The following is a 17,367-nucleotide window of genomic DNA, read 5'->3' as shown; positions in this document are numbered from 1 at the left end:
CCATGGGGTGGGGGTCCCCAGAGAGACCCAGGGATGGGCCACACCACGTGGCCCATAGCAGTGGGCAGCACACCTGTGTCTCCCAAGAAGACCTGTTGAAGTGCTAGCCCCAGGACATCAGCATGCGCCCTTGTGTGGAAGTAGGGTTGTTGCGGATATGGCATGGAGGTGAGGTGCGTGGAGGGGCCTGCAACCCCGCGTGACTGACACCCTTACAGGAGGAGGCACGGGGAGAAGCCAGCCACGTGGCGGCGGGCAGAGACGGGCGGAGGCAGCACTCAGCCAAGGAGCACCCAGGCAGCTGGAAGCACCAAGAGCCAGAAGAGACGGGGAAGGACTCTCCCTGTGGGTTTCAGAGGGAGCAGGGCCTTGGCCACAACTTGACTTTGGACTTTGGCTGTGACTCCAGAATTGTGAGTCAAGGCATTTCTGCTGTTTTAAGCTACCAGTTCACGGTGCTGGGTTGCAGTAGCCCCAGGACACTAACACAGGCCTGTAACCTCAGGTCCCCTGTCCTTCACACATACACACACACACACACACACACACACACACACACACGACAGTGGCAGCCACTCTGACCCACAATCACCCTACACACCCCTAGCGACCCCTTTCCCACAACCTTTCTCAGAACACGGACCGCCTGCCTCTGGGTGTGAACCTAGTGCCCAGCACCCGAGGGGACAAAGCCGCACTTCTTCCCAAACCCTCTGTGAGGGCGACAGCACCCCAGTTCCCACAGTTCTCCCACCCTCCCCGCTGCTGCAGGGAGCGGGGCTCCTGGTACCTGGCACGCGCTGTAGTGCTCAAAGAGGGACAGGAAGCCCACGTCGCTGCGGGCAGCGATGCCTTTGAGGAGCATGATGTTCCCGTTCCCGGAGTCCAGCTCCAGCACGTCGTTGAAAACATTAGACACAGCTTTCCCGGTCAGGAGCAGATTGACAAGTTCCTGTTGATGAGAGAGGGGGACGGCTGGTCAAAGGGAGATTGGCAACAAGGCAAAGGGTGGAGAAGGAAGGAAAGCAAGGAGGGAGAGAGGCGGGAGTCAGGGCTTGAGCTCAGGGATCCCACAAGCCCCGGGGAAAGCTGCCGAACTCTTCCCATGGAAGCCGCTCGAGGCCTCAGCAGCCTCTAATCCGAGGGCATTTATCAAGCACCAGCCGTGCACAAGGCCGGGGCGGGGGGCTGCTGGAGGGAAGAATGGCTCCTGACCTTGGGCTTGGGTCCACCCTGGGGTTCCAGGTGTGTGCCTGCACGACACAGCATGTGACGGGGCTGGGGACTGTGTGCCAGGGCCAGGCAGGCACCGGACCACATGATGCTCAGGGCGACTTGTGGAGAAGTGACATTTGGGTGGGTCTTGAATGAGGGTAATTTTTAAAATAACCTCTTTTATTTTGAAATAATTTTAGATTCAAAAGCAGTTATAAGAATAGTACAGAGAATTCCTGTGTACCCTTCACCCAACTTCCCTCAATGATAACATCTTACATAACAGGCGCTCATTGCATTTACATAACTGGGCACGTTAGCAACACCAGGAAGCAGACGGGGCCCTACCAGTAACTCAGTCCCAGGCCTCACTGGGGTCTCACCAGGACGGTGGGCTCTGCAAGAGGGAGGAGAGCCGAGGACAGCGGCAGCAGGTGGGCCCGGCCCTGTCTCTGCCCTTGTTGGCTGCATGGGATCTGGGTTCAGTGGCTGCATGACTGGTACCCACACCCGACAGGCTTATAAGCCTGCTGACCCCAGAACCAGGGGACGGTGCCTCGGGGTGACTGGAAGGGCCCTTCCTTATGCAGAACACCTAGGGGTCCAACATCCTGCTAGGAATGGGGAAACTGAGGCTCACAGATGGGAAAGGATTTGCCCAAGCCACACAGCCAATCAGCGACAGAGCTGGACTCCACCCACATGTCTGTCTCCCTGTCCAGGGTCCCTTCCCTCTCCACTTACTTGCTACCCTCAGGTACCACCTGGCCAGCCAAACGTTCAAGAGGAAGGCAACTGCTAAGTGCCTGCTGACCAATGAGTCAGCGAGTCCAGACCCAGTGCCTGGCGGGCAGGACCCTCCATCCAGCCCACTGCCTGCCAGGGCTGGCGCCGGTGTGTTGCATGGGAGCGGCCTCGCAGCCCTTCCTCTGGAGGGCAGAGTTCACAGCGTTTTCCCCTGAAGGGTGAGAGCGGCCGCGCCGTAACGAACCCTCTGTCGGCACCGAGACCCCTGCTCCAGTGCCAGTAAAGGAGGCCGCTGATGGCCGCCGAGGGAGGCATCGGGCCTCGCCGTGTCCTCGCAGAGGAAACGAGAGGGATTTGAGGAAATGGAAGCGGCTGCTAGGAAGGCCTGCCTTTACCAGGCAGGTTCCACTTTTCCCATCTGGTTTTAAGGGGAAAGGCTCCTGCTCCCCACCTGGGGTGAGTCTCAGGCCTTCCTCGCAGGAACCCTCCTTGAAACGGGGGGCGAAGGGGCCACAGGCTGCTCCTGCCCCTGGACCCACGATCCCACAGCGGCAAAGCACAGTGGTCCGCAGTCCCCCGGTACTCAGTGTGGTCCGCGGACCAGCAGCATCGCCTCCCTGCAGAGCCCCAGCCCAGGCCCCTGAAGCTGAGCCTGCTCCTCAACGTGACCCTGGAGGGTTCAGGTGTGCTTCCAACTTTAAAGCGCACTGGTCCAGCACAAACACCTCGTTCCCCCAAAGAGGACCCTGAGTCTTCGGGGGTGAACATCACCAGCTCATCCCACCAACAAGAACCCTGAGTCTCAGGGGGTGAACATCTCCCAGCTCATCCCACCAACAAGAACCCTGAGTCTCAGGGGGTGAACATCACCAGCTCATCCCACCAACGAGGACCCTGAGTCTTGGGGGGTGAACATCACCAGCTCATCCCACCAACGAGGACCCTGAGTCTTGGGGGGTGAACATCACCAGCTCATGCCACAAGTGAAACAGACAACACGGTTCAGAGCCCAGACCACACTGGGGTCTGGCCCCCTCTGCTCCCACTTAACTGCCCACCACTGGGCTGGAGTGCTCTCTGCCTGCCGAGGGGGAAGCTCCCACAGGGAAGACAAGCACCCAGAGAGGGAGCTGGACCACCCAGGTGGCCAGAAAAGCATGAGGCCTTCCTCTGGGAAGCGGGCAGCAGCCACCCCAGTCCCTCGGGTGCCCTGGAAAAACCGCAGGCCCCGATCTGCCCCTGCGTGGTGCCCAGGGATGTTTTCGGGGCTGGCCCAGTGAACCAGAACCCAAGACAGCTGGGTCACTAGTGGACTGAAAGCTGGGCTGTCGGACTGAGAGCTCTGCCAGCCTGCCTGTGCCCGTGTGGGCCGGACGTAACTGGCCCGGTGGCCACTCTGCGAGGCCTTGCCTCAGAGAAAGGCACAGGCAGGCCAGAGGTGGCACATGGCTCTTGACCAGATCCTTTCCTTGGTGCTACCAGGACTGGGAGGAGCTAGACAAGCAGCTGTGCTAACTGTCCCCTCCCCCAGTGAGGCCCCTGAAGGGCCCGCTGTGAACATGCAGAGAGAGGTTGTTGTAAAGACAGTGCATGCTCTCCCACGCTGCGGGGCCCCGTCCATGCCACCAGCTCCTGCTGGCGGAGGCAGGCACGTGGCAGCTGCTGGCAGAGGGCTGGCAGGACTGAGGAAGAAGAGGGAGGGAGAAGCAGCAGTGCCCCGGCCCCTCCCATGCCCACCGACCTGTGTGCAGTAGTTGTGCGCGCCAATCAGGTGGTTGGTGGGGACGTCGAAGTCCTGGCGGACGCTGGAAGACACAGGAAAGGTGGTGTTAGCATGTCTCTGCCTGACTCGGGCCGTTGGGCAAGCCTCGCTGATGGCGGGGCTCCCTCGGGCTCCAGGCTGAGGCCCAGAATTCAGGGGTCTGGGCTGTGGCTCTCTGCTCCGTACCTCCCTTGGGACTGGAGCCCAGGTGTCCTCGAGTCCCCAAACTCTAAGCAACAGCTCCACTCTGGCCTCGCCAGGTCCCCTGCCAACGCAGCAGGAAGAACCTGGGCTTGCAGTCCAACACCCTGCGTTCACATCCCAGCTGTCACTACGGTGGGCCCCGGGGCATCCTCTGCCATCTCTGGGCCTCCGTCTGTGAGGCTGTTAAGTGGGGGGAATGGTCTGAAGTCGTAGCTGCCACCGCTGGGCACAGACCGTGTCCTGGGCCCAGCACACACCTGCTCCTAAACCCTGAGGAGAGCCGAGGCTCGGAGAACGACCGCCTCAAACCAAAAGGGGCTTGGCTCCTCCACCCACCCAGCCCCCCTGGGAGACGGGGCCTTGTGGCTGAGGAAAGCCGTGGACAGGTGAACAGAGAAGGAGCCACCACCCATCAAACACACTCGGAGGACAGCAGTGCCAGCCCCAGCCCCTAGCCCCGGGGAGGTGAGAATTTCTGTTTTATAGGCGTCGGAGGGGCGACACCAGGGAGGTGATGTGCGGCTGGGGTCCTGGCCCCCTCTGCTGCCCGCCCAGCCTCGCCCGGCCAGGCCTGCCTCCTTCACCCCCAGCCACGGAGCGCGTAGAGGAGGCCCAGAGGCAGGAAGGCTCAGCACTCCTGTTTGTTTTTCCTTTTAGTGGAAGAGAAGAGAAACCTGGTCTCAATTTTGTGCTTTAAATCTAAGATCAGTCCACAAACATAAAACCCACACCCTGGACCCTGGGCCCTGACCCTTCCCGGGGGAGCTGGAAACCCGAGCTCCGTGACCTCAGCAGGAGACGCGCTCTCTGGTTCTTAATAACCGTGGCCAAATGGGCAGCCTGTGGCCCACATGGGAGACGGCTGGGCTCGAACTATGAGTCCCGGCTGAGAACCACGGAGGCCAGAGGCCTTGGGCAGGCCCTGGAGGCTGGCCCACCAGCGACGCCGGAGGGCCTGGGAAGGAGCCGGCTGGGGGGACGGTAGCCGAGGGCCGCACTCGCTGGCATGAGCTCGGGCCGGAGAACGGATGGGAACGTTCTCCGTGATGTACACAGGCACCTTCTGAAGAGAAGAAGGTAACCTCGGAGGAGCCGAGTGGAGTGATAAGCATCGCTGGCCCCGCGCCACCAGCCGCGCTCAGAAGCAGCCGATCTCTGCAGCCTCCCAGCCTCGTGTTCACCCAGCGGGACTGAGAGCCTGCGTCAGCCGAGCACGGAGGGACAGGCCGAAAGGACAATGGGAGGAAGCGGTAATTGCATCCTTAGGTGCAAACACGATGGGAAGTTCAGAAGTGGGCTCAGATCTTAAAAGGCAGGAACATCTGTAGTTCACATTAGGGCATTCGGAGGACGCCAAGGAGCAGCTTATGGCTTAAGAGATTTACAACTTTGGCAAATGTAGCTGCCCAGACCTCCCTCCAGGGGAATTCCCTGGAGGGCTGAGTGTAAGGAGTCCTTGAGAGAAGGCGGCTCCCTCGGCAGGGCCACACGGGCCTCAGCTCTGGCCCCAGCCTGCTGTGTGGCCCAACCTCTCCTCGTCGGGCTCCCCTTTTGAGGGGCTTGCACATGACGAGTGGTGTCCCCAGGATTCATAGCTTGAGACCCTAGCCCCCAGGACCTTAGCATGTGACTGTATTTGGAGCAGAACTTTAAAGGGGTGATTAAGTTAAGCAAGCCCGTGAGGCCGGGCCCTAATCCAGTCTGACAGGACAGACAGAGGGACACCAGGGATGCGTGCACTGAGGAAAGACCACGCGAGGACACGGGAGAAGGTGGCCGTCCTTAGAGGAAACCAGCTCTGCCCACGCCTTGGTCTCGGACCTGCAGCGTCCAGAGCTGAGACAATGAACTTCAGCTGTGTAAGCCGCCAGTCCATGGAGCTTTGTTATGGCAACCTGTGAACGAATACAAAGACCACAGCCGCATCTCAGACTCAGAGCCCTTTCTTCACATGAAATCTACGTGCAGGAGCTCCACGCAGAAAACACCAGGCACAGATGCCCTGGCCAGCGGCTGGCGGAGGCTTGGCCGGCTTCCTCCCTCTTGCAGCCCTGCGGCCCCTCTGGTGAACCCCGAGGTCTCCATGGTCCTGGGAGCAGGGGCTGAATCACTGGAGCGGTTGCCTGAGCTCTGAGCTTCCTACGCTTCCTGGGTTTCTGAGCAACAAGCTGGGACAGGCCCTTCCTGGGACTGACGGCTATTCCACCCTAATGGGAAGGCTGTCCATCAGGGGGCTGGACGACGCTGGGCCCCAGGAGAATTCTGCATGGACACCAGGCTGGTGACAGGAGCCAGGGGTTCCAGGAGCAGAGCGAGGGGAGCCCGAGTGGACTCGCCCAGGTACGGAAACTTACAAGGAGGGGCGTGGCCCGGCTACCCTGCCCTCACCCTCCGCAGCATTCTGGAGCAAAGGGCCAGCACAGGGCCCGGTCTGGTGATGGCCCGGCCTCAGGGATGTCCAGTTCACCCACTGACCGAGGAGGGGAACAGGAGCTCTGCCCAGGTACCAGCAAGGACTGCTTCTCCCATAGCAGGTCCCACCGACACGGCTGACCACGAAGCAGAACCAAGGGTGTGGGGGCTGCACAGCCCTCAGGGCGAACACTCACAGACGGAAAGCATTGCCCAGAGAAAGAACAAAACAGGCCTGTGATGGAGGCCAGCCGGATCCAGCCCGGGAGCCAGGCCCAGTGCTCGGCTGCCTCTCAGCTCACCCTCCGGCCCAGGTCTCAGGGCAGGGGCCCCGCCACGGAGCGGCTCAGGTCGCCTGAGCCCTGAATCTGCGGTCTCACCCTTCCTTTCCAGGACTCTGTCCCCCCTAAAGCCGGGGGGGGCGGGGGGCGGGGGGCAAGGACCACCAACTGTGTTACTGGTGGGAAAACAGAGACCCAGAAAGGAGAAGGGCTTGGGGTCTTGCTGTCACACAGAGCCAGTGGGCCAGGACTGTGCCCCCGGTGCCAACCTCACAGTGTCTACCGTGGCCTGAAACACGGGACAGTCAGGCCGGCCAGGAGCCCTGAAACCCTCACCCTAAAGCCGACCCACGTGCGCCTGAACGTTTGAATGAAGGAACAAATGAATGAAGGAATGAAGGAAGGAATGAATCTGAGCAATTCATTTGAACAATGACTGTCCAAGTGGCCTAGAGACGTGGCTGCAACATACAGACATAGCCATTCACCAAAAAGCAAAGTCCACGCAGTGGGCAGTGGCCAGTCAGCCTTGGACTAGCTGAGTGGACTCAGGCAAGTCCCCGCCTCTCTCAGCTGTGTCCTCATTTGTAGCCGGAGGACTGGAGCAGGGGTCTCCGGGGACCTCCTGGGATGTGAGCGAGTGTGCCTGGTCCATGACTCTGATATTTACAATGCCATCCCGAAAATAGGCGGTAATTAACCAGGAGGACCCAACCACTACCTCCCCTCCACCTGAGCTCTGGGGCGCCAGGCCCCGGAGGCACCCCCACATCCCTCAGGGCCAGCTCCTACCTGTCCTCCCAACAGACCCTCCCCTAGAGACTGCACTGCCCATTGCACTCCCCACCCCTGCAACAACCTCCGGAGACAGCACCCCTTCGCTTGGCGGCACTTCTGCGGCTTTTGAGGACATCAACAGTGCCCACAGCAGCTGTGGAACCGCTATGAGAGCCTGGGCTTGGGAGTCAGGGAGCCCTGGATTCAAATCCAGCTGCTCACCAGGTGTCCCCTCTCCAAGCCTCAGTTTCCCCACTTGCAATGTGGGTACAATGGTGCCTCCTTCTAGTACAGGTTGCTGTGAGAACTGAGGGAGATGAACTGTATAAAGCATTTGGCATATGGTAACTATCACTTCCTTTTTCCTACAATAACAGCAATAATAACAACAACCAAAAAACAATGAGAGGTCACGAGTCCTACAACCTCAACCTTTCATATCACGGCCAAGCCCCAGCGTAAACAGAAGCCTCCGCGGCCACAGTGGAGCCCTGAGCGTCGGAGAAGGATCAGGTAGAGCGGATACGGATACGACTGTTTTCCCAGAAAGGCTGAGGAAGTGGGTGATGAGTCAGAGCGCCTGGGTGTCAGGCCCCTCTGCCACCTGCACCGGGAACCTTCAGCGAAGAGCTTTCCCTCCCTGATGGAAAAACATATATGAAATATATAGAGTGCTGTGCAATAAGGTCCGCGCCACAGATAAGGCCTGGCAGACGGCGGCACGTCCACAGGAGCTGGGAGGAAGGGTCTGAGGGAGGAAGGAGCTGGGAGGCCCTGAGAGGCAGGGAAACGTGTGTGGAGGAGGGAAGAGAAAGCAGAGATGCCTAAGCCCTTCCCGAGCGGCCTCCCTCCTCCCCGCCCGCCTGTGCTCCACCTGCCGGCACCTCCCTCCCCAGCCAGGCCGTGTGCAATTGTTCCCTGCAAACCCACCACTGGTCTCCGCCTCCTTGGCCCACTGCAGTCAAAACCTTCCCCACGCCCCTCAGGGCCCTGCGAAACGTCACTCCCCCATAAGGAGACGCCTCCCTCGCCCCAGCACACGTGCCCCATCTCTTGGTCACGTCCCCTTCCGAGGAACAACCCCCAGCTGCTCTTCCCTCTGCCTTCCCCTCCGGGAGCAGGACTCAGGGCAGGGTTACCATGTCTCACCTGGCTCCTGGGTGCACAGACAGGCTCTCACTCCTGTGCGCCTGTCCCACCCATCCTGGAGAAGCTGCAGGGAAGGCCATGGTGGAACAGCCTCCAGAAGCCGGGAGGTGCACAGAGGCAGGCGAAGGAAGTTTCGCACTTGCGCAGCAGAGTCTGGTCTGGGCCAGAAGTCTCCCAAAGGGCTCTCACCTCCCGCTCCTCCCCAGGCCTGTCCTCTCTATCTGGCCACCCAAACCCTCATGGAACAAGGAGGTATGGCCCTTGGATGAGTGGGTAAGTGTGTTGGATGCACTGAGTACTGGGGGACTCCCTCAGCTCTGCCACTAACCCTGGTGTGTCCCAGGCTTGGTCGCCCTTCGTTGCCAAGGGCGGTGGGTCCCCCACTCAGCCTTTGGTCTTGGGGCCTGTGGGAGACCTAGGCGTCAGCCATGCCACCTGCGCTCACTGGCTGTGCATCACCGTCCTGGCAGCCTGGGACCAGCCTTACTTGGGCCCAGACCGTGTGGGCTGCAATTAAATGGAGAGGGAAGCATGGGGACAAGCATCGAGCCCAATGGGCCTAATGAGATTCCTGTTTCCCGTTTCTCCTTCTCAGGGGCAGACACAGCCGAGCAGCACCTGCCACCCCTCCCCGAGCCCAGGGAGGGACATGCAGGCACGGGGATGAGACCGGGAGCCAGGAGACTTGAGTGATGGTCCGCCAGCCTGCTCCTAACTCCTCTGAGCCTTGGTCCCCACATCTGTGAAGTGGGGTAATGGTGCTAGGCCAGTGAGGTGGCCACAAGCCCCACAAGCTGTGGGGTGGCACAGCTTGTGCCCTCCACCAGTCAAGGAGGCCTCACAGGGACCCCAGAGGGAGCCAGCCAGAGACACACAGAATGGAGCTCTCGTCACTGCTCAGGAGCCGGGGGCTCCCAGAAAGGGCCCCAGGAGGGAGGAGGGGCAGCCGAGGAAAGTGGGGTCTCAGGCGCCTGCTCTTTCCAACAGCACCGTTTGGGTCTATCTCCCACCCACACAGTTCTTGAGACACATTTGCTGAAAGGGATCATGGCCTCCACCCTCATCTGAATAACACTGGGAATTCATTGAGGAAGTTCCCTAGCTAGAGTCGAAGACCTTGGCAGGGTGGTAGGAGGGCCCCTAGCCATCTCTCGTGTTCCAGGTGGGGACCCAGGCGAAGGCCTTGTTATTCCGGCTGGAAGTTAGTGGGTGTGAGAGAGTGGAGGAGAAAGCGGACACACACCCTATCCGTCCTCTCCCATCAGCAGACACATGGGCCACCAAGACCCTGGGATCCTGAGCAAGAATAGCCCCTGCTCACAGCCTGACGTTGCAACCACTGCCACCCCGGGAGCCTGTGCGGGCCTCCTCCAGGGCCCCGCCTGGCCCAGCCCCCACTCCCTCTGCTCTGCTGGTGCCGCCCAAACTCCCCATTCCCGACCCGCCAGCCATCTCTTCCCCAGCCAGCGTGGAGCCCTTTGAGTTTCCCCGCCATGTCCACATGCCATGATGGGTGGGACCCAGGCCTGGCCGAGGTGAGGCGTCAGGCATGGGGCACAGGTCCAGAAGGCAGAGAGGACTGGAGAAAAGGGGCCCCCACCACATAGGAGGGGCCCCTGAGAACACCGCTGAGGCAGGAAGGAAGACTCAAGGGACAGAAGGAGGGACATCAGGTCCCAAAGACGCGGTCTGGGTTCCTGGGTCCAACCTCCCGAAAGCCCGAAGCCTTTGATCCGAGCCCGTCAATAGCACCCTGTGCTGCTGACACGAAGAACTGAGTCTCTGTCGCTTGCCTTTGCACCACCAACACTCAGGGTTGGCTTTCATGTCAGGGCTATTTGCACAAAGAAGCAAACTGTGCTGCTGCTGTTGTGTTTCCTCTTGGACAGAATCAGTGCCGCCATGGTGCACACGCGGCCTCGCCCTCCCTGCCGGCTATGTGTCCAGAAGCTGCTTCAGCACATGACAAACCACCCTCTATTTGGGACTTTCAGGACGGCCTTGGGCAGCCGAGTTGCCACTGTAACAAATGCCAAGGGTCCACTTCATGAAAAGGTTCTCTTCATAAGCTGTTCCCCCCACCCCCAGGCCTGTGCCACCCGGCGGGCACCGCCCAAGCCCCCCCCCCCCCAGCCCCCTTGCCAGGCCACGTCACCTCTGACTCCTGGGGCACTGAGCACCCGCACTGTGCAGGCCTGGCTGGGAGCGGCCCTGACCCAGGGCCCTGGGCACCCTTGGGGCGTGGGAGAGCGTGCTGGAAAGTTCGAGGACGTGCGGTTTGGAAGGCAGGGGAGCTAGGGGAGCATGAGAGCCTGTTGAGATGTTCTGTAAGCAACTCAGATCTGAGGAAAGAAAATAGAGGGCTTGAAATCAAGTGGAAAAAATAAAACCTTCACAAGCCTTCACCGTGGTCCGGAATGAACAATGGTCCAAGGCCAGCTTTGCTCCTGCTCTGCAGCCTCTGAGGAGGGGAAGGGCAGGCTGCACGCCTGGGTTGGGGACAGCCAGCAGGCAGGAGGTGCCGGCTGTGGTGTGAGGCCTGCCCGAGCCTCAGGCATGGGTCTGAGAGCCTTGCTAGGAGGGAGAGGTGGCCACACCTCAGTCTCACACACATACACTCACACACATACACTCACATACATTCACACACACATACCCACACACATTGATATTTAGAGAGAGTGGAGAGGAAGGGTAGAGACAGAGGGAGAAACATCAATGTGAGAGAGACACGTACACAACACTCACATGGACACACACATACACTCACACACATACATACACACACGATCAAGTCACTTTCCCACGATCTCAAACACACCCACCAATACGTATGGCCTCACACCCAGCCCGGCAGCCTCACCTCACCACCTCTCGTACACGTACACACACACGTACACACACACACACTGTGACTGTACAGGTCTGGGAGGGTTCGGGCCCCACACTCCGCCTCTCCCTGGATGAGCAGCGTGGGGCCTGAGCCACTCGGCTCTCCCTGGGCTCCCAGAGGATGTCATCCACTGCCCAACAGTCACAGATGCCCCTGGAAGGGCCTGGAAGGCGCTGGCACAGCTGAATCTGAACCCAGAGTGGGAAGCCCTTGGCGACCATCTGGCCCAGCCGTGTTCAAAGGCTTCCATTGTGGGAGCCTCTCCACACGGGGTCTCAAAGAGGCACCGGAGGGAGGTTGGGGGGGGGGGCAGGGTCTCCTCCCCACCCCTCTGCTGCCTCGGAGCTGCTTTGCCTCATCTGCTATATGCAGTGAGCTTCAGCTTCGGGATACGGTTTCCTTAGAAAAAACCTATTTCTCTTCACTACAGAAAGAGACTAAGAAGCATTAGTCCAGACCCCTCCGGTTAGAGATGACAGAGCTAAGGCGCAGGTAGGTCAGCCACACGGCTCGTGGGCAACAGAGCGAAGATGGGGGCCCAGGCCCCACAGCTACAGCGCAGCCAGTGAGGGGGACACCTCCTTCTGTGTGACTTGCCACCCACCGGGCTGCCCTGGATAAGCCCTCAGCTCCGTCCGGCAAGTGGTGCCTGGGCTGGGGACGTTCTCCCTGGGTGCCCACATGTCTACAGAGAAAGGCCAACCCCCAGGCGGGCAGGACGAGGTGGGTTTCCACTGTCCCGGGACCGTCACCACTGCCAAGCGGATCACAGCCAACCCCGAGCCAGGCCTGGCATCCCTCCCGAGCCCGGAAACCAGAGGCTCCGGGGCCGAGGAGGCTCCATGGGGCACGCCACGTGATGGCCACGAGGGGCGTGGGCCATTCCAGGAGCTCCCTCCCCAGAGGCGAAGGCGAGAACAGCTTCTTCAGAAGACCCCGCAGAAATGCCAGGAATGCTCGGTGCTATTTTAAGTAACTGCAGCATGATCCTCACAGGATCTGGGCAGTGTGTGCTGCTCGGGCTGCTCCTGCCCGCCCTGCCAGTCCTTCTTTCCCCTGCAGGAAGCCCCATCTCTGGCAGCCCCGGGGGGATGGGGGGTCATGAAGGGTCATCCTGGGACTGCCCGGGGGTGGAGGGAGCCTGGGTCTGGACTGGAGAAGGCCCGCCCGTGCCCCACCTGATGTTCTCAGGCAGCCTACCTAAAAGTCACCTTTTGTTTGTTGTTAATCCTCACTCGAGGACACTTTTCCATTGATTTTTAGAGAGAGGGGAGTGGAGGGGGGGAGACAGAGGGAGAAGCATCAGTGTGAGAGATGCATGGGCTGGTTGCCTTCCGCATGTGCCCTGGCAGGCTGGCGATCAAGCCTGCAACTGAGGTACGTGCCCTTGACTAAAACTGACTAGAACTAAAAGGCTTCTTAAACTTAAACACATAGGAGAGAGTTGGTGTCCTCTCCAGCACCTCTGGGGGGCGCACTCCAGGGCAGGGACGGGTCCTCCCGCCGCCTTCTCCCGCTCCATCTGAGGAACAGCACACAGCGCCCAGGGAGCCCCGCGCCACTAGCAAGTGCCTGCCAAGGGCGGCTGCAGCCGCAGGCGCACCCATCACCCATTGCAGGGCATCCCTGTGGCCGCGTCTCCTCCACGAGGCACCAAGAAGGCCGAGGGCAAGAAAGGACAAGATGGGACACCGGGCATCTGGGCACAGCGGAGACAGGGTCAGATGGCAGCAGCCGTCATCCAGGCTTGCTACCCAGCCCGTGCCAAGCACACACTTACTTCTCCATTAAATCTTGGGAAGCAGGAATTACCACCCCCTTTTACAGACAAACTCAGGTTCAGAGGGTTATACAGTCAGACCTGACACCAAGTCTGTTTTATTCCCAAGTTCAGATCCTTAAACAGCAAACCAAAGAGCCCTGTGTGGGGTGTGGGGTCAGGCTGCCTGGTCGAGCTGTGTGACTGGGCGAGCCACTGGCCTCCCACACCTCACTTCTTCACCTGAAAGGCAGGGAGGGTCAGTCGTCACAACAGTGCCGCCAGCAGGGTGCTGTGAGAATGACAAGCTTCACGTGCGGGTGTTAGAGCGGAGGGAGAAACATCACGATGTGGGTGCCATGGCTCCCGGTGCCCAGAGCGTGTCTGCTGTGCTGTCTTCTTAGGAAAGGGGAAGGGGAGGCCGTGGGAGTCAGACAAGCCCGATTGGCTCCTGCTGAGTCCAACACTAAAGCAGGTCTCTGCGCCAGTCCTGCTGGCAAGCGGGGCCAGGCTGGCCTAAGCTGCCCGGGGAGACCTCAAAACCATCAGCCTCCAGGCCCAGGAAGGTCCTCAGGGGCTGTGAAGGGAGGGGACTGTCAGTAACATGCTCTCTCTCCTGCCCTGGGAACTGGAGGGGACTGCAGCTGGGTCACACGTGTGTCTGCCTGTGTGTGTGTCCGTCTGTGTGCATATGTGTGCATGTCTGCTGTGTGTGTGCCTGTGTGTGTGTGGGGGGGGGGGGAGGGGTGCCTGTAGTGACGAGGAAAGTGTTTGGTAGGGCTGTAACTTCAGGCCCATCAGCATGAGCTTCTGCAGGCCCAGTGAGGCACCTTCCCCACATGCGTGCCCAACGCCCACAGGTGACGGCCTGCCCGGCGTAGGTGAAGGGCAGGAGGGGGCAAAAGCAGCCCCGGTGGCCCAGCTCTGGACAATGTGAACAGCAGCCTGGATGGTGGGCCTGGAGCCTCTGCAGCCTGAGACACAACAGCCGTTCCCTGCAGGAGGCATGTAAACAGGGTGCCAGCTCCCAGGCTGGAGCCAGGGCCTAGACCCCGAGCGAAACAGGCTGCTGCACAGGTGGGGAAGCCGAGGCTGGGAGGCTCCCACTGCGAGACGTCACCAGGCCTGGCCCTTCTGAAAGCTCAGCTTCCTGTCAGTGAGGTCTGGGTTCTCACCACAGCTGGAGACCCCTCCCCCCACCCTGTCAGCCCCAGATCAGCAGACCAGGCCTGGGGAGGAGGCGGCGCAGCTCATGGTCTCCATGCACGTGAGCCGGGCCAGGAATGAACCCTATCATCATGGCAGGATTAGGAGAAAATGCCATTCGAAAACGCTGAGCGCACATGTTAATAAGGTCAGCAGCAGCAGGTGGCCGGCGGCGCCAGGCCTCAGCGCCCTCCCGTCCTCCTCCCAACAGCACTGAGGCCTCATGGAGCGTGGACCGGCCCAGGCCCGACCTCAGGAGCCAGTGTCTCCTTCTTCCTGGGCCTCCCCAGCCTGGGCACCGCACGACGACGCTTTCAGCCGCCCCACATCCCGGGCCGAGCTGCTTAGGGTTATTCCCAAATCTTCCCCACACCAAGCACCCCAAAGTGCAAATGCATTCCCCCAGGTCTCCACGCCTCAGGGCCTTCTCTCTGCTTGGAACTGAGTGTGGCATCGATTGTACTCCACAAGATAGTAATGTGCCATTAAGCTGAACTCTCCCTGGTGACATAGGCCCAGCGAGGGACATGGATGAGAAGTCCAGAGAGCTCCTAGGAGTAATCTTGATGGAGGCTCCAGCTCGGGGGCTGCAGGGGATGAGGATGCCTGGAGTCGGGATCCAGCCTTCTGCCCCCGCTGCCTGCCAGGCCCCCGCACGCCCACCCCGCCATCTCAGTGCTGGCTAGACCCGAGCCTTGCAGCCTGCAGGTTGCCTTGGCCTAGGGTGAGTCCCCCTTTCCCTGAGCTCTGGGAGGTGAGTCACCTCCCAGGTCTCAGACTCGATTGTCCATCCCCACACATGTCCCAGGGGAGTCCACATGGGTGTGAAGTGTGCCCAGTGAACTCTCAGGTCACCCCCTCACTACTCCGCACACGCAGGCAGACCGAAAAGAAGGCAGCACTGAACACACATGCATGTAGAATGTAACTGCTCTCTCCTCCGCCAGCCTTCCTTCAGCCTCCCAACCAGGCTCGCAAAGGAAGCACCCACTGTGCGCCAAGCACCGCCCTGCGCTCTGGGGAGGCCCAGTGAGCAAGACAGACAAGCCACCCGGGAGGTGAGGGAGGAAGATACTCACAGCTCAGTGGACCGGGACAGGATGGCCGACAGGGTGAGCAGGATGCATCCATAGGGGCCCACTTCGAACTGGGAAGAGGAGAAAGGAATGAGCACCCATTAGGTCTGCATCTTTTTCCTTTCACTTCTGGGGGTCACAGCCCAGGGAGCAGCCTGACCGCGAGCCAGCTGCCTCCAGCCAGCCCAGAGGTGGCTGGGTGGCCCCAAGGCAGACCCCCTCGGGGATGAGGACGATGGGAGCAGACACAGTGCCCACCCAGGACCACACCCTCCACCTCTAGGTCCTGGAAGCTCAGGATTCAGCAGCGGCAGAAGCAGCCTGTTACCAATGCCAGTGTCTTATGCTCATCGTCACATTTCCTGCTCACAGACTGTCCCGTGAGCACTGCTATTCCTGCCGTCTGCCCTCAGAAACTGTGCAAGTGGCAGGCCAAGCAGCCAGGGAGCAGCCCGGCAGGCGTGTGGGGGTTTCATCTGGTTTCAAACCCCTTACTGCACAGAGCCGCGCTGTGGGGAGCAGCAAAGAGCGGGCTGGGCAGAGTGGGGTCTGGAGGGCAGTAAGGTGGGCTGGGCAAGAGCAAGGGCAGATCCGGTCTTTTAAAGTTTTTTATTTCCTTCCTCATGGATTATTTGGATTTTTTAGATATCGCATTACAATATTATTTATGCTGATTACTGAGGTTTGGGGTGCCCCTCGAATTTGGCACCCAAGGGGAGCACCTGACTTGTCTCTCCTAGTCCTGGCCTGTTTGGAGCCACGGCTTCGAGCTGGGCTCCCTGGTTGAAATCCCAGCTCTGCCACTCCTAGCCATGTGACCACAGGGACATTTCCTAACTTCTCTGTCCCCAGTCTTCTCCTCTGTAAGCAAGGATGCAAATCATAGGCCCTACACTCCCCAGGTCACTGTGAAGATTAAGTGAGATCATCCTTGCAAAGCACCTGGACCAGGCCCAGCACCTGTGTTAGCTGTTGGTGGGATGCTGGCTCCACACTGCACACCTGTCAGTGAGCCCCGCAGGCACTGTCTACTGGGCTAGGCCATGTGCCTTGGGTTCCTAGAGAAATGCCATCGCCTCACTGCAAATCAGTGTGAAGACCTTACTCATCCCACTTTGGTGACGATACCACTTCTGTGAACTGTTGTCGAAGATGCTGCCTGTTAAAATAGCCAGTTCTTTACGTGTGATCAGTTTGTTTTCGGACTGATAGGCAGGAAAAAAAGGTTGTTTTCCTGGAACAATAAGACTTATAGAATTTATCATATTTCCATTTTGCCTTGGCTGCCAAGCTCTGAGACAAATATGGTGCTCAGGTGTGGTAACTATTTCAGCTCCAGCTTTTGATAAAATTATCTCTTCTTTTTCTCAAAATATAGTCTTTACTTCTGTCCACTAATTCAATTAGTCATTCAAAAAAACCACCATGTGCAATAGCCAAGCGGCTACTCCCTGCTAAGGTTATGCTGTGAACAGGTGGGCACAGATCTGCCTCCTGGTAAGTAGCTCGGGGGAGGAGGACAAGACACAGGAGGGGTGGGGAAGGGGCTCTGCTCTGATGGGAATACAGGTTCCTCTGGAGACACACAGGAAGGGCCTTCAATACCGACGTCAAGTTTGGGGAAGGAGGGAGTGTCAAGGAAGGCTTTCTGGAGAAAATGGTGTCTGAACAGAAACCCAAGGGACAAGGCGGAATCAGAAGAGAAGGGAGTGCTGTTCCAGGTAAGAGGAAAGGCACGTGCAAAGGCCTAGAGCCGTGGTCGGAAAACTGCGGCTTGCGAGCCACATGCGGCTCTTTGGCCCCTTGAGTGTGGCTCTTCCACAAAATACCACAAAATACCACGTGCGGGCGCGCACGTACAGTGCAACTGAAACTTCGTGGACCCA

General features: G+C 59.6%; 1 protein-coding gene across 1 annotated transcript in view; it reads right to left on the bottom strand.

Moving 5' to 3' along the window:
- The window catches only part of MINDY4 (MINDY lysine 48 deubiquitinase 4), a 92,012-nt gene that overhangs the window by 15,085 nt on the left and 59,560 nt on the right, over positions 1-17,367 (bottom strand). The window contains exons 13-15 of the mRNA XM_081102150.1: positions 15,485-15,552; positions 3,704-3,767; positions 791-952 (exon numbers count right to left, since the gene is read on the bottom strand). Coding sequence (XP_080958276.1) covers positions 791-952; positions 3,704-3,767; positions 15,485-15,552 — 294 coding nt within the window. The remainder of the gene's footprint in view (positions 1-790; positions 953-3,703; positions 3,768-15,484; positions 15,553-17,367) is intronic.

Source organism: Myotis nattereri (genome assembly GCF_964212035.1).
Source record: "Myotis nattereri genome assembly, chromosome: 11".
In the NCBI taxonomy this organism is placed as follows: domain Eukaryota; kingdom Metazoa; phylum Chordata; class Mammalia; order Chiroptera; family Vespertilionidae; genus Myotis; species Myotis nattereri.
This window is presented reverse-complemented; position numbering and strand designations above follow the sequence as displayed.